This window comes from Eublepharis macularius, chromosome 8, assembly GCF_028583425.1.
Source record: "Eublepharis macularius isolate TG4126 chromosome 8, MPM_Emac_v1.0, whole genome shotgun sequence".
Lineage (NCBI taxonomy): Eukaryota > Metazoa > Chordata > Lepidosauria > Squamata > Eublepharidae > Eublepharis > Eublepharis macularius.
Window position 1 is genome coordinate 138,253,265 of NC_072797.1, and position 17,036 is coordinate 138,270,300.

At 43.6% G+C, this 17,036-nt stretch overlaps 1 protein-coding gene across 1 annotated transcript in view; it reads left to right on the forward strand.

The window, feature by feature from the left end:
* Window positions 1-17,036, forward strand: part of ZCCHC7 (zinc finger CCHC-type containing 7) — a 292,686-nt gene that overhangs the window by 140,403 nt on the left and 135,247 nt on the right. The window contains exon 3 of the mRNA XM_054987272.1: window positions 6,516-6,559. Within this exon, the coding sequence (XP_054843247.1) occupies window positions 6,516-6,559 (44 nt within the window). The remainder of the gene's footprint in view (window positions 1-6,515; window positions 6,560-17,036) is intronic.

Here is a 17,036-nt window from a genome sequence, read left to right on the forward strand (position 1 = left end):
TGTCCCACTAAGGGAACCAGAGAGAACAGTGATGACCATGGGCACGTCTTTGGGGATGGAGATCCCACACCCAAGGAAGAATGGCATAGGGCATCTGGCTGAAGGACAAGTGATCAACAGGGTAGACCTTTTGGAACTCGGAGCCATCAGACACGGTATGGTGGAATCTCAGAATCTTCCCACAGGTCACTCTATGATTATACAGAGAACAACTCCGAGGCAGACTGGCTAAGCCAGAGAGTAATGAACCAAGCAGAATGGATGCTAGAGAGATTCCCCAACTGGTCTACCACAGTTTTTGACAAGGCACAAGAAGAAGAAACTCTCAAACCGTAGGGATAGATAATGTGAGCAGCAGGCTGCCTTCACATGTCCTGTATGTCTTCCACAGCACAGCTGTTGCACAGAGCTGTTCAGAAGATCACACAATAAAGTGCAGAAGTGATGTTAATAGCAGCCTTCAGGTCCAGAAAGACATGGTCTCTAAACCTGAAGAATCTTTCAAGCATGGATCCCTGGCACCTCCACTGAAGGAGGGCCCATTGATGCAGGGATCAATACGACACCCCTGACCAGCTCTTGACAAGCCTCACAGTGTGGAGGTCGAACACAAACAACTAATAGGGTTGGACTGAGCAGAAGGCATGATTGGTACTATGCTAACCTCCAGGAAGAGTTCCACAGAGCACATAAAAAAAATTCCTGTCAAGTCCCCAGAAGAGTGCATGGATAGAGTCATGTAACCTTTTGGGGCTAATTAGGGAGTTACTATCTTTCAAGAGGGGTTGAAGAAAAGTCTTAATACTAGCACTCATAGACAACAGGTAGTGACCATCCCAACAGGGGTTCTAGGAAGGGACGTCCCCTTATGTATCACCTTCATGGCAATGGATTCTAAAAGGGGACCTCATTGTCAAATCTTCCAAGGATTCACTGGTTTTCCCCCACGTGAAATCTTAATCTGGTATTGAGAGCATTATACAAAAGATGGCTTGAGCCTATGACCTTATGGTCCCTAAAGGAACTGACCTTTAAAGCCATCTTTCAGATGAGAATAAAATCAGCTAGACAAGTGTCAGAATGGCAAGCACTAGCAATAGATAGAGATCCATGCCCTTTCCTCCAAGATGGTAGAGCAAGTTATGAAAAAAAAAACAACTTTCTTCCAAAGGTGAACTCCATGTTTTCATAGGACAGGAGAGTTAGTACTTCCCTCCTTCTAACCTAATCCAAAGCAGGGGGGGGGGGAGAAGAAGGAAAAAACCCTCACTAACTCGATATACGTAGAGATGTGAGATTCCACTTGGGCAGGACTAAATAGTTTTTCACAAGTCTGGGATGCTAGTTGTGTGTTTGCAGGAAGTCCTCCTTGGGACAGAGTGTCCTTTTCTTAGCTAAGTAGGTAAAGCAGAGGGTACATAATTCTGGCTTGTCAAGCCAGTGGTCTGGGGATACCCATAGATGTCAGGGCGCACTCACTAAAGGAAACAGCCCCACAGGCAGCCTATAAATCCTTTAGTCGTTAGAAACAATTGATAAGGTGGTCACATGGAAATCAGTAGATTCTCTCATCAAGAAATATAGAATAGATAAATTGTCTTCCCCAGAGACAACCTTCAGCAGGAGGGTACTACAACACACCCTCTAGGCCTGGAAACCTGACTACCCACCCTGGGGCACACTGCTCTTGTATGTCCCAAAAGTAAGGACTGCCCCACTCTTAGGACCACCGGAGAATGGAAGATTTGTATTCACTTGCCGTGAAGCTTCCTTTCTTGGTGGTCCAGGAGTGAGGCAGTCCTGCCCACCCAGTTTCTTGCAAAGCAGCTTCTAGGATTGGATGAAGAGTTAGGGAAGGACAACAGATAAGTTTACTAAACCTTCTAATTCATGCCCTCAAATGTAAGATACCTCTGAACATCCCCAAGAATTGTTGTTTTTGTTGTTGTTGTTAGTCTGTTTTCTCACTGAGACTCAAGGCAGATTACACAGTGCAAATGAAATACAATATAATGCACAGCTAGGACATTCACTGAGAAAAATACAATAATAAACAGTGGTTAAGGACATTAAGTGAGCAAATACAATAGGGAATGATAGAAAATTGAAAAGAAGCATAAAGCTGAGCACAGATATGAAATCTTTTGGAAACGAAGTGTAACTAATTAACATGGCATGTTTAGCAACATAGAAGCTCCCTGGTAGGAGCATACCTACATCAGCAGACAGTACCCAATAGTGTATTCCAGGGGTGGGCAATTGTTTTGGCTCGGGGGCCACTTTGTGGGAGCGGAGGTTAGCGGAGGGCCGCACCTTTTAAAATGATTGCATTCATTAGTTAACTTTGCATTTCAGAAAAGGTATAAATTATATCATAAAAATCAATAAATATAAATTAAATAAAATAGTGGTAGTTTTATTCAATTTATTTATTGTGTGAGGGAGAAAAGCTGCAGAGTGTTGCTCTTTCGGTGCCAGGTGCCCAGTAGGTGACTGGCTTGGCGGGCTGCATGTGGCTCTGTAGCGGGCCGCATGTGGCCCGCGGGCCGCAATTTGCCCACCCCTGGTGTATTCTATAGTCCCTGTCTCTACCAAGGCATCTCTCTATTGCTTATGATACAGCCCTATAATCTGGGTAGAAAGCCCTTCTGAATAATTTAGTTTTGCATAGTATGCTAAAAACCAAGAGAGTTTGAGCTTTCCTGACCACGTCAGGCAAGCCATTCCATAAGGTGGGGACTATCACACAGAAAACAAGTGTGCAGGCAGTTGTTGATTTTGCCCATGTGCAAGGTGACACTAGAAGAAGGCTCTGTTTACATAAGTGAAGCTGTTGTGGTGGAACGTAGGGGGAGAGGCGGTTGTACAGATATGAGGGGCCAAGGGAATGAAGGGCTTTGAATGTGATAGTCATGACCTTAAATTGTGACCGGTAACTGATGGGTAGCCAGTGGAGTGACTGCAGAATGGGAGTGATATGCATGCTCCATCCAGTTCCTGAGAGTAAATGTGCTGCAGCGTTCAGCACTAGCTGAGGTCTCCAAGTCAACTCCAAGTCTAAGACAAGACAAGACAAGACAGAACCTTTATTGGCATAACCGTAACAGTGTCGAAAACAAGTGGAGCCTGTTAATTGTTAAACATTCTAAACACACTTCTTCTCTTGTATACATGGTAAAACTCCAAGTCTATGTAGTGCATTACAGTACTCTAGTCTCAGTGTTACTGTGGCATGAATCCAGGTGGCCAAATTGACTGTGTCAACGTAGAGGCCATCTTCAAGGCTAGTCTGAGTTGTGAGAAGGCCTTTTTTGCAGGTGTATTAACTTACTTCTCTAGCAGCAGCGCTGGGTCTAGTATAACCATTAGGCTTTTAACTCTATTATCAGAAGGAGCTGTTTGCATCTCCATATCAGAAGGAACTGTTTGCATCTATTCCGCCCTCCCCTCTCCTCCTCTATATCTGACCAGTTTCTTTTTGCCCTCCATGCATCTGACGAAGAGAACTGTGATTCTCAAAAGCTTATGCTACAATAAAATTGGTTAGTCTTAAAGGTGCTACTGGACTCTTTTTGATAGTTTGCTTCTGTCTTGGTGTTTGGTGTACTGACAACTTTGCTTGTTGAAAGTGAAGGTAATTATTTTTGAATTTCATTAGTATGCCAAATACTACAAGTGTATATACAAGTGTATGTATGCTAATTAAATCATAATGGATGTTTCTTATGTTGTTAAAAAAATAAAATGAAACATAAGAAAGTAATTTTTAACATATTTCAATTTTTCTCAACATGTTGAATCCCCCCCCCCAAAAAAACTGGAAGAAACCTCATTCCTGCCCTTCCCTCCATAGCTTTGAAATTTCCAGAAATTCAGATGTGAAGTTGGGGGTGGGTGGGGGTGTTTCACTCCCACTGATTTCAATTTGAGCGTTTTGTATTTACATCTGCATTTTTTGTTGGCGTAACGTTACACCAGTACCAGTGGAAGAATGTATGCTGCTGCCGCCCATTCCTGGTCCCTGAACTGGTTTACCACTAGTGAGAGCCAGCTTGTTTTAGGGGTTAGAGTCTTGGATTAGGATCTTGGAGACCAGGTTCCAATCCTGAGTCAGCCATGGAAGTTAACTGGATGACTTTAGGCCAGTCACGCACTCTAAGCCTAACCTGCTTCGCAGGGTTGTTGTGAGGAGGATAAAATGGAAGAAAGGAGAATTTTGTAAGGCTCGTTGGATCTCCGTGAGAGAGAAATGTAAGTTATAATCGAGGTAAAGAAAACATTGATGTAGCACTGTTTATTTCTTTAGAAAATGTATGTGCCACCTTTCCAGAGAAGCAACTTGAGGTAACTTACAAAATAAAGCATCACGAAAATGGTTAAAAATGAATAGCTTATTTAAAACCCAAACATTAAAAACCCAGTCAGGGGATAAAAACAACATAAAATGTTTGGCAGCCTAAAATGGTTCACATAAGATCTTTCTCAAGTTAGATGCAGACTATTAAAAAACATTTTTTAAAAGTCAATCTATTAATTAAAAGAGATTGGTGCTACCATTCCAGGCGCACGCGTGTTCTCTCTCTCTCTCTCTCTCTCTCTCTCTCTCTCTCTCTCTCTCTCTCTCTCTCTCTCTGTCTCCCTCCCCCCCCCCCCCAGCACTTCCAACCTGAAGAGATGAGGAGGCCGACGAAAGAGAAAGAGAGAGAGATGGTTCAAAGATGAATGTCCAATCATCAAAAAGTGGGTTGGAGATGGTTATAGTGGGTGGGACCAAAAACACAAAAGGAAGATTATACGTGAGGAAAAAATTGACTCAGAATCGCCTTCCAGGAAATTGTTGGGGTAAAACACAAACCAAACATTAAGGTCTTCGCCTTAAAATGTGTGTGGAAATCACGGGATAAATCAAAGTAGTATGGGGCCAGAACTGACAGAAAAAAATGTGCGGAAAACCTCAGTAACAGGTGTGACTAAAACAAAACAGTTGCTTTACTAAGTAGTCTTGTCTTGTATAGTTAAGAACCAACTACTTTCTCATTCTGAATGATGAAGAGTCTATTGTAACTTAAAAGCATATACATTTATCACTCCCCTCCACAAACTTTAATCACTGACACTTAGCCATGAAGACTTTTACCAAGTAGTTTTGTTGACATTGCTTTGGAAGAAAAAGTTTTCCCTTATGTATAGGATTGGATATGCAAGCAGCACATAGATAAAGGTAAAGGTAGTCCCCTGTGCAAGCACCGAGTCATTACTGACCCATGGGGGAATGTCACATCACGTTTTCTTGGCAGACTTTGTTACGGGGTGGTTTGCCATTGCCTTCCCCAGTCATCTACACTTTATCCTCAGGAAACTGGGTACTCATTTTACCAACCTCAGAAGGATGGAAGGCTGAGTCAGCCTTGAGCTGCCTACCTGATACAAGTGCACAAATGTTTTCTTTTTATTAATGTTGGAAAACAGAATCATAGAGATGTGGCATATGCTTCCATATACTCTAAAATCTGCCCGTGGATCATTTTGTATTGATAATTGTTCCTAGGTTCTATCCAGGAGTAATAAATCAGAATGACATACTGAACTGCAAGGAGCAACAAACTAAGGAATTAATTCCCTATCTGGAATTAATCCAAATCTGTATATGGAAAACTGCTGAATCAGGAATAAAATAATAACAGTGGGCTCTAATTTATGAACACTTGCTCTAGAATAAAGAGCTGTCAGTCTTTGAAGTGCGACAAGATTCCTATTGGTTTTTGCGGCATTGGGCTAACACAGTTACTGTTCTGGAATTATTCCTCTTTCTGGTCTCTTCTTTTTCTAACATCCGGTTGCTATTGAAACCCATGATTCAGTTTATGATTTAATGTTTTAATGGGCCAATTTGTAAAAGTTGTTACTTGGTTTGAGTGCTTTTTAGCATAATACCCAATGAGTATATACCATAGCGGTGGTTTTCAGACTTTTGCAGAATGTCTGGATATTACACAGAGTTCTGTGGAGTATTCTGGAAGTCACACTTGATTTCTCTTGGGCCTTTCTATGTAAAAAGAGGGTCATCAGCAAAACACCAAACATACCTTTGCAATTGTATGCTGCAGGAGAAAATTAGAAATGGTATTCATGATGTCCTTCAGGGAAGCATGGTCACCATTATTGATCTTCTCATTTAGGAATTTCTACTACGGTATTTTCCTAGGAATTACAGAGCTCCCTGGAACACAGCTTGAAAAGTATCAAAATACTGTGCATGTTGAAGCAAGTGCACAGTTAGTTTGCTCTATCCAGGACTAGTATTTAGTAAATTTTAGTATTTTATGTTCCTGGTATGAGCAACTATCAAGGTGAGTCGAGCTTGAAGTTAAAATGTTTGGGCATGTATAATTTATATATCATTGCTGAATTTTACTTCAAGTTTTTCAAACTGAGGTTTGTGACTTCTTAATGAGAAACGCATCTTTGTTAAAATTTTGCAATTCAACATTAATTAGTTAATATCTGTTTTACAGGAGATGGTGGAACAGACTGGACCATCAGTGATAAAGATTTAGAGGTAAATTAGTACAGTGTTACAGATTCTGTATTTTTCTATTGCTCACCCCAAAACATAATAAAGTATTGTGTCTTATATGTATACACATGCAAAAAAATCTCCTCTAAATCTCAGTGTAGAATACATACTAAAATGATTAGTAGTTTGTAAAATGTTTGTAGAAATGTTTCACTCTAAATTGTGAGAAGTGTATTTAAACCATGTATGTGATTTTGTATCTCTTTTTTACATTTAATTTCCCATTCTGTGCATTTTCTACTTGAGAGTATAATTTATGTCAGTTATGCCTACCAATTATGGTAGGAATAGAACATCAATGTAGCAAAGACTGAGCAATAAAATGGTTTTAGAAGTCAACAACTTGCATCGCCGTTGCCATCTTTCATTTAAGTAGAAAGCAATGGAGTAAATTGGTGTTTATTTGAGACTATTGAGACTGTGACCTGGTTTAAATCATGCCTTACCATAAATTTATGCATCCTCAAAAGTAGGGAAGGGCCATGACTCAGTGGTTGAATATCTGCTGGCCATGCAAAAGGTCCCAGGTTCAATCAATCTCCAGCATCTCCAATTACAAGAATGAGGTAATAGGTGATGTGAAAGACCTCCACTTAAGGTCCTGGAGATCCACTGTCAGTCAGAGTAGACAATACTGACATTGTTGTCCTGAAAACATAACAACCACAGAAACATAAACAAAAGAAGGAATATAGGAATTCCTTCTCTTGCAAGTAGGCTCTCATTTAAGAGGCTTTTACTGTTACAATAGAATGATATTTACATTTGGGGGGTAAAGCACGCCAATTTTTTCTCTTGTGCTGGAACCGTCCTCTCACCTAATGAAATGCCCTCCTACTTTGGCTTTTTCTTCCAGTCTTTGAGGATCCTAAAAAAAAGCTATTACTTTTAAACCTGGCCCAGAAGTATACACCCCGATGATCTTAGTGTGCCTACAGTGAGTCAATTCGCAGACATCATGTTTTATCCTCTGCGGGAAGGCTGGGCCATCTGTATATCACAGTTCAGACAGAAATGTGGCATATGCAGAACATAAGAGGTCCAGTATGCACTGCAGTAAAGCTACCTGCAGAGCAAATACCTCCAGCTTATACAAGCAACTGCGCCAAAACTACAGCCCTACAGGCAAAAATCCTCAGTGATGTCTGTATAGTGAACCATTGCTTACTTGCAGGATTTGAATCAAGTGGCCCTTAGAGGCCAACAAGATTTTCATGATATAAACTTTCAAGAGTCAAAGCTTCCTTCTTCAGATACAAGGAGGAGTGGAGATCCCTGAGCCTTTATATCCCAGTCAGGAGGTGGGAAGGGTGAAACAAAGAAGGAAGTCAGAATGTAGGAAGGAAGTCAGGAGATACAGCACAGCTTGATTAGAGCAGAAATTAGCATCTGTAGTGAGATAAGAATCCTTTGTTTCTATTCAGCTCCAGGTGTTCCATTGTTCTGAACTTAAAAACAGCAATCTCACATTTTAATATGCCTCTCCCCCTTTGGATACAAACCTTAACATGGTGAGGGGGATTGAGTGTGTCAGTGAAGCTGAGAGCAAAACTGTCAGAAGCACACCTTTGATCAAGAATCTAAACTCCTTGCAGAGTCACTCAAGGCAGAATGGTCAGAGTTGAAACAGCCGACTAAGATGCAGCCACCCTCTTCAAGAATCAACAGTCACATCAGCAGAAGAGAATTGCCAGTTCCAGTGGTGATGGGGGCAAAGGAATTCCTGAAGGATAGCTACTGGGCAGCAAGAGTATTTATGTATTTACTTTAGATTTTTAATCCTCCCTCCCCGCAAGGCAGGCACAGGGCAGATTACACCAAGTAAAAACATTAATAGTGGAATATGACACTGGTGGGGGATCTTTCACAGACAACAGCAGTGACGCTTCAGCTAACCCTGGTTAGTACTGCACAGAAGAAGGCAATGGTAAACCAATTCTGATAATCTCTCAGCTTGAAAACCCTATGATGAAACAATCCAACATGAAAGAAGATAGGACCCCCAGGGGAAGAGCTGAGGATAGGCACTGTACTTAACGATGGGAGTGGAATGAAGCCAAAAGGATGTCCAGTGGCTGATGTGAATAGATGCAGAAGGAATGGCTGGAGCTGTGCAACACGAACAGGAAAATGGAATGTGAGAAGCATGAACAAAGGTAAACTTGAAATCATAAAATGAACGTTTAAACGTAATCCTGGGTGTGAGCGAAATAAAGTAGACTGGGCTAGGATATTTTCAGTCAGAAAATTATAATGTTTACTTGAGAAATGACAAACTCAGAAGAAACGGTGTTGTTCTAATGGTAAAATGAGATGTAGTGCACAGTCGAGCTAAAATGCAAAGTCTGACCGATTAATATCAGACTTCACGGAAGGCCTAGCAACATAACCATCATTATAGTTACCATTCAAGTTTATGCTCCAAATACAAATGATGAAGAGGAAGAAACGGAAAGCTTTTACACACATGTCCAAGAAGATATTGACCATACACCTAAACAGGATGTGCTGATAATCATAGATGACTGGAATACAGAAACAGGAGATAAAGCAGAATCAAACATTGTCAGAAAATTTGGACTCGGATTACAAAATGAAGCATGAGAGCAACTCATCAAATTTTGTGAAGCCAACAACTTGTTCATTACAAACAGGCTTCAGGCAATCAAACTATTGTATACATGAATTCTTATCTCACTTCAGTTTTAGATGGCTAGCCGTGTTGATCTGAGGTTGAACAGCTTGTTTAAAGGACTCAAATCCTGCTTATCTCATGCAGATGCTAATTTCTGCTCTAATCAAGCTGCATTATACAGTTACATCCTAACTCTCTTCTTTGCTTCACCCCTTCCACCTCCTGACTTGGGATATAAAGGCTCACAGATCTCCACTCCTCCCTGTATCTGAAGAAGGGAACTTTGACTCTCGAAAGGTTATACTGTGAAAATCTTGTTGGACTCTAGGGTGCCACTGGACTCAAATCCTGATGTTCTATTGCAGATCAACATGGCTACCTACCTGTAACATTGCTTACCTGTAAATGTTTTTTAAAGGCTGGTGAAATCTTAAATCACATTGCAAAAAAAACTTCTCTCAGTTTACAGAAGCTCAGCAAGCTAACACATTATTCTTTTCCACATCTTTTCCAGCACTAGCCCAGGGCTTTTTTTCTGGGAAAAGAGCTGGTGGAACTCAGTGGTGTGGCATGGGTTGCCAGCACCCGGGGCAACTCCTGGCAAGAAGTGGCACTCCTCGCACCACATGTGTGCACGTGAAGTGTGTGCACATGCATGGTCTCGAGGCCATGCAATGATGTCACTTCCAGCTGGGGGGAAGTCTTCAAGGAAGCAGCGATAGAGGCAACCCCTCCCCGGCAAGTTGGGGTGCAGGGCCCACTTCTGTTTTGCTGCCGCTGAGGTTCAGTGTGCCGTGAAAGAGCCAGGCGCCTTGGGCTGCTTGCGGGGATAAAACAGGAGCGGGAGAGGGGTCACCAGACACATGATTACTTTCAAGAGGTGCCGGAACTGTGTTCCACTACGTTCCGGCTGAAAAAAAAGCCCTGCTAGTGACTGGATTTTCACGTGTTCAAAGATTTTACTTATAAATGCTTGAGATCCAGCTTTGACGTGAGCTATCACTTGGTGGTATTAAAGCAAATCAGAAAGTTCATTCCCTTGGATCTTCAGGGTCTTAAAGTCAGGGTACCAGGTCAGCTGCTAAGTAGAGAAGGATTTGTGGAAGTGGCTTGTCCACACAGTGAGCTCCTAGTAGTCTTCAAGATCACAGTTCCTTTTTTTGTAGCCTCCATAGTAGAGGTGGGCACGGACCAGGAAAAAAACATGGACCGTTGATCCTTGTTCTGTTGCATTTCACGGACCACAGACCACGAACTTTACACGGACCTGCCCCTGTTCGCAGACTGGTTCATCGGTCCGTGGTCTGTCACTTCCAGGGGCCCTAGGACAGTCCCCTTCACACTCAGAGATGCCAAACTCACAACGAGTCTTCAGCAGGCTCTCCTCCAGCCACGCCCCAAGTTTGGTGAAGATTGGATTTCGAAAGTTCGCATTATAGGCACCCAAAGCGCCTGCCCCCAGGAAAGTTCCCTTAGATATAATAGGAACCGCAAATGCCAATTGACTAGCATTGGCTCCATTGAGATACAGTGCAGCACCGAAAAGTTGCAATGAAAACTTGGAATGGAGTTAGAGAATCTTCCTCTGAGAATGGAAAGTGTTCTGCAGAGGTGCTGTTCTTTGTTATTTCTACACAAGCTTAGATGTACTGCTCTGCTCTGGGCCTAGGGTTGCCAGCCTCCAGGTGGTAGGACTAAATCACACAGGGCAAGCCTCCCCAGATAGAAAAGCTGAAACAAAAAGTGGAAAACCACAATCCAGGGCATAGAATACTCACTGAAAGTTAATTAATGCCTTCTGGCTGACTTCCGGTGTCACGCAGCAATGGCGAACGCTTAAAAGCCTTGCTCCGCACCCCGACGGCCTAGCGCGGCTTTGTTCGAGCGTTCTCACAGCGGTAAGCAAACATAAATCATGGGGAAAGCAGGAGGAGGAAAACCTAAACAAGCTGAGCAGGGTAGAGCTCCTCTTTAAAAACGTTTCTAGAGAAGGTGGAAGCCAAACAAGCCCCGGGGGGAAGCAGGCAGCCGCTAGATAAAATGGCGGCCGAAAAAGCTGACAAGCCTGCAAGAGACTTGGAGGGCTTTCAAACAGCAGAAGGAGGAATATTAGCTGCACTAGAAAAGCTAGAATCTAAAATAGTCACAAGGATGGAAGATATAATTAAAAATCAGACAAGCAAGCTGAAGGAATCAATTAACCAAGCTACACAGACAGCAGAAAAGGCTGAGCAATTAGCTATTGAAAATCAAAAAGAAATACAAGAATTGCAAGTGAAAAATGAACAGCTTCAGGAGAAAGTCATTGACTTTGATAACAAATTAAGATCCAACAATATTAAAATCAGGAGTTTTGCTGAGCATGAAGAACACAACATAGAACTCACTGCATTTATTGCTGAATGGCTAGGAAAAGAACTGAAGTTAGAAGATGATGTCACCCCAGTAATCACCCATGCTTATAGGGTTGGATCAATGAACGTCCTAAGATCAAGGCAGCTGCAAAGAGATATCATCATAAGCCTTCCTGACTACAGAACAAAAGAAAAAATTATGAAGGAAGCTAGAGCAAGAGGCCACTTCTCTTATCAAAATAAAAATATTTATGTATTTCAAGACCTCTCAGCTGAGACACTAGCAAAAAGAAGGGACTTAAAACCAATCATACATAAACTGAATGAAGCTGAAATACGATATCGGTGGTCCTCTTCAACTAAGTTGCTGGTGCACTGGCAAGGAAAGTCATATCTGGCTCATGGTCTGGAAACTGGCATCACACTGCTTAAAGACCTTCAACTCGAGTGGCAGACCATCTCTCCTAGCAAAACTCCCTCTTACAAAGCACGCCCATCGCTAACTACTTGGAGCAAGAACCCAGTAAAAAAAGATGAAAGAGGAAAAGATGAAAGAGGAGCACAGATGAGTTCATCATGAGCAATCCCAATAGAAGCAAGGTGTGAGACATGTCTTGTTTATTCCTACAATTGGCTACCCCCTCGAAAAAGAAGAACCTGGACTATGCAGTTAAATGGAACAGTCTAGCTGGGTCACAACTGTTACTGTTGATCTTTTTCCTTCACTTTCCGCTGTTTAGAAGATAAATTGATGATATAAGCGGCGGGGTGGGGCGGGGTGTGGGTGTGTGGTTGTGAGGTATATTTGGTTCTCAAGTTGGTTTTGAGCCCCAGATACTGGGCTTCCTTTACATTTGGTAAATACAAGCCCAGTTTTAGAGTAAAATAAAGATTCTAACACTCTAACTAAATATATATATATATACCCTTCCCTGTAAGGAAGGGACTCTGGTGGGTTCCCCCTTAGGGATACCTAGGGAGGGTTATACTTGTTAATTTCTTCTTTTTATTTCTTTCAGTCTTTCTTTCTCTCTTTCCTACTTACTTTTTTACCTTTTCTTCACAAAGCTCTTCACATTTCCTATACGCTTCCTTCAACGGAATCTTTTTAAGCTCTGCTAGCCAACATTCCATAAAGAGTAAAATTGTATATATCTTGTACTGGCGTAGTGGCTATAAGCAGTCAATCTCCTGAAATTATTACATTCTCTATAATTTTCAGGAAATGGAGTACAAAGTTCTCTCTTTGAACTGTAGGGGTCTAAATAACATGGTCAAAAACAAGAGGGTACAGTCAGTGTTGTTGAAACAACGTCCTCATTTTTTATTTCTTCAGGAAACGCATCTATCCTCATGAGTGCAAAAGGTGTTTAAATCAAAGTGGTGGGACTTCCAATGTTTAGCTCCTGGAAACTCAAAATCTAGAGGTGTAGCGGTGCTCATCTCGAAAAATGTCAGGTCTGAAGAGATAGTAGTAGAAATGGATACTGAAGGTAGATACTTATTCCTTAAAGGCATCTTTGACTCAAAAAATTTGACATTGGCATCTATATACGCTCCAAACACTAATCAAAATTCATTCCTAAAAGAAACTCTGTCTAAATTAAAAACTTTTCAGGTGGGGGATACATTAATGGGGGGGATCTAAATTTAATTGTTAATCCTAATCTTGATCACTCAAAACAGATAAAAAAGTCTAAAACTGGCCTACGAACTTCAAATATTGGACAACTTGCTGGTATCCTTAACCAATTTAATCTGATGTATGGAGAGCTCACCATCCCAACGAGAAAGACTTTACCTACTACTCTCCCAGATTTGGAACATATACAAGAATTGACTATATCCTGGCATCTCCAAATTTACTGCAACACACGTCCAATTCTAAAATAAGCCCAATGAGATGGTCAGATCACTCTTGGGTGGAGTGCACTCTAAAACTTTCAGAACAAAAAGCCAGGACACCTAATTGGTGCTTAAACAAATTTGTTTTATTTGACACAGAAGCTCAAAAGGATTTGTTAACAGAAATTCAAAATTATTTCAATCACAACTCAAATTGTGGAGTCTTCAGTGAGATAGTTTGGGACGCAATGAAAGCCGTTGTAAGGGGTAGGTGTATAGCCATAGCCTTGGCCTGTAAAAAAAAAGAAAGAAAAGTCTCAATTGGAATTGTTGAAAAATATCACTTATCTAGAAGAAGCCCATAAAAAAACATGCAATAAGAAAATTTATAAAAAACTTCTAGCTGAAAGAAAAAAGCTAGAAACGCTAGAAACCACAACTATCCAGAAAAATTTAATTTTCTTGAAACAGAAATTTTGGCAAAATAACTCTAAAAACCTAAACGTTCTCTCATGGAAGGTGAATAAGAAACAAGCCGCAAGCCTTATAAACCAAATCAGAGACAAGAAGGGGCTAGTCCAAACAAATTCAGACACTATTCTTAAAACGTTTCAAAGCTTCTATAAAAAAACTATACAATTCGGACTCCCCAAATTAAATTCAATTAATAGCTACCTGGATAAGGTCGGGGTTTATAGCAGATTAACAGAAGATCATAGACAATTGATGGACCAAAGTATATCGATTAAAGAAACACAAGACGTAATTAAAAAACTGAAAAATAACAAGTCCACAGGCAATGACGGTTTTCCTGCAGAATTCTATAAAAAATACTCACATCAGCTAGCCCCTTATCTTACCAAAGTGTGTAATGAAATCCTTGAAGGTGGGAAAATGCCCCTCTCCTGGACTGAGTCAAACATGGTGGTCATTTTAAAACCTGACAAGGATGCCACCAACCCTGCCTTTTATCGCCCAATATCCTTGTTGAATCAAGATATGAAAAATTTTACTGCAATTTTGATGGCCAGATTGAACAAAATCATAGCCGATTATATTAATATAGATCAAGCTGGATTTATTCCAAATAGACAATTAACAGACAACATACGAAAAACATTAAACATTATTAAGTATGGGAGAATAAATAAGATTAACTCACTTTTCACTGTCCGTCTTCTGTGCAGCCCCACATGGGACTGCGCCTGCGCAGGCCTGCCGACCGGATTTTTCTTTTCTAGCAAACGTCCACTAGGGGGCGCACGTCCGCTCCAATGCGCATGCGCGGCCGTTTCCCGCCCGAGCGACATTGGGCGACGTCGCCCCCTTTCCCCTCAGTTTCTTCTTTGCCGCCGACCGGTAAAGATCTAGCTGTCCGCTTTGTGAGGAAACTTTTTCCTGAGGAGATCGATCGATCGAGAACATGTCGGAGAAGTCGCTGTTTAAGCGTTGTTCCACCTGCGCCACGAAGATGACGAGGACGGACGGTCACTCTGTCTGCCTCGAGTGCCTGGGCGAGGGGCACATAGTCGGGAAATGTGAGCACTGTCGACGGTTCACCCCGAAGGCCAGGGCTGAGAGGGCGAATAGGCTGAACGCCCTGCTGTGGAGAAGGGCGATGCGGGTTTCGGGGGCTCCTGGTACCCCGGGGGGGCCGCCACCGGCTGGTGGGACTGTTGACACCCCCCCTGAGATGGGATCTCAAAGGGCCGCTTCCACTTCGCGTTCCCGCTCACCGGATCGCCGGCATGCCCAGCGCTCGACCCCGGATCCGAAGGAGGCTGCGAGTTCCGCGTCGGGTCGCAAGCACTCAACTCCGAAGTCGGATCCGACTCGGAAGCGGCGCTGTTCCAGGTCCCCGTCGAGGTCGGAACCGACCGCCACACCGGCTCCGAAGGTGCCGAGGACTTCATCGGATCCGAACATCCCTGCTGGGTCGGCTCCCAAGCCGTCGGATCCGACACCGACTCCGACAACGTCGGCTCCGGAGCCCGCTGAATCGGCTCCCACCGGCCTTGATCCGAAGACGGGCCCCCGATCGGATCCGAAGGACTCGGATCCGTTGGCCATATTGCCGGTTCCGATAGACCGGAACCGAAGCTCCAATCCGACTTCGGCCCCCAAGGGCAGAAAGAAGTCGAGGAATAAGACGAAGCACAGGCAGTCGGCTTCGGTCCAGACGGATGAGGTCCTCTGGGAGAAACCCTCGACCCCGTCACCGCACCTGTCACCTCCGTTGCACCACTCCACTGATGACGATGGTGACCTGCCCGACGCTCCACCTCGGTTTGCCCACACTTGGCATTCGGGTGACTATGCGGACAGGGAGGACCGGCCTTATCACCGAAGTGGTTATGACAGACCTAGTTCCCTGTATGCCAGCTCTCCGTCAATTGGCAGGGAGTATTGGGGTGACACTCGGAGTGAGTTCTCCCACTATGGTTCTCCCAGGCACGTTTCGCCTTACCATCCTGCAGAACCTTATCAGGGCCCGAGTCCCAGCCCTCCATCTGACCCGTCACCTGACGAGATCATCATTGGGACCGGTCGTGTGTCACCATCTGAGGACTACCGGCTCTATTCTGAGCAGATGGTCAGGATGGCCCGTTCTCTCGACATCGAGATATCGGCTGTGGATCCTAAGCCAAAGGACAAAATTCTACAATATGTCCAGTCCGGGAACCCTCCAACTATTGCTTTCCCGTTCACCGAGGGCTTGGTGGAAATCATCCACGACATCTGTGAGAAGCCAGCTTCTGTGTACCCGACATCCCGCAAGCTGGAGGCCCTGTACAAAACACGGGATGACGTTTGTGCATACCTCTTTGCACATCCACCTCCTTCTTCCCTCATTACGGAGGAAATGCAGACCCGTCAACGCCAGGGGTCTTATGCGGTGCCCATTGACAAGGAGAGCAGGAAGCTGGATTCCTTGGGCAAGAAGTTATACTCCTCTGCCGCCCTGACGCTGAAGATCTCCAACTATTCAGCCATCATGGGGGCGTATCAAATATTCCTTTGGAACCGCATGGCGGTCTTCATGGAAAAACTCCCGGCAGACCAGAGAGTGTTGGCAAAGGTGATTCTCGATGAGGCCCTGCGGCTGTCTCGGCAACAAATAAATGCGGGCCGTGACACAGTTGATACCTCTGCGAGGGCGTTAGCATCCTCCGTTGTCCTCCGCAGACACTCGTGGCTTCGCACAACTGCATTGCCGGTCGAGACACGTAATAAAGTTGAGAATCTGCCCTTTGAGGGTCAATCCCTGTTTTCCTCCAAAACAGACGACTACTTGTCGCAGAAGCGCAAAGATCGGATGACAGCCCGTTCCTACGGCATTCTTCCGACCAGACCATCCACTGAGAATCGGTTCCAGTATCGCCCTTCACAGGGCTATCGTGGACGGCAGCAACGATACCAGCCGTATCCACGTTATGGGTCCTACAGGCAGTTCCAGCCTCCTGCAAGTTCCTACCAACGCCAGAGGCCTAGCTACCGCCCTCGTCGCGGTCCACAAGCCCACGATGCCAAAGAGTCAGCACCGCAGCCAAAGCAGTTCTGACTAGAATTCGAACAGTCTGTCGTGTTTGGGAACAGATTGGTTCAGTTTGCCTCTGCATGGGCG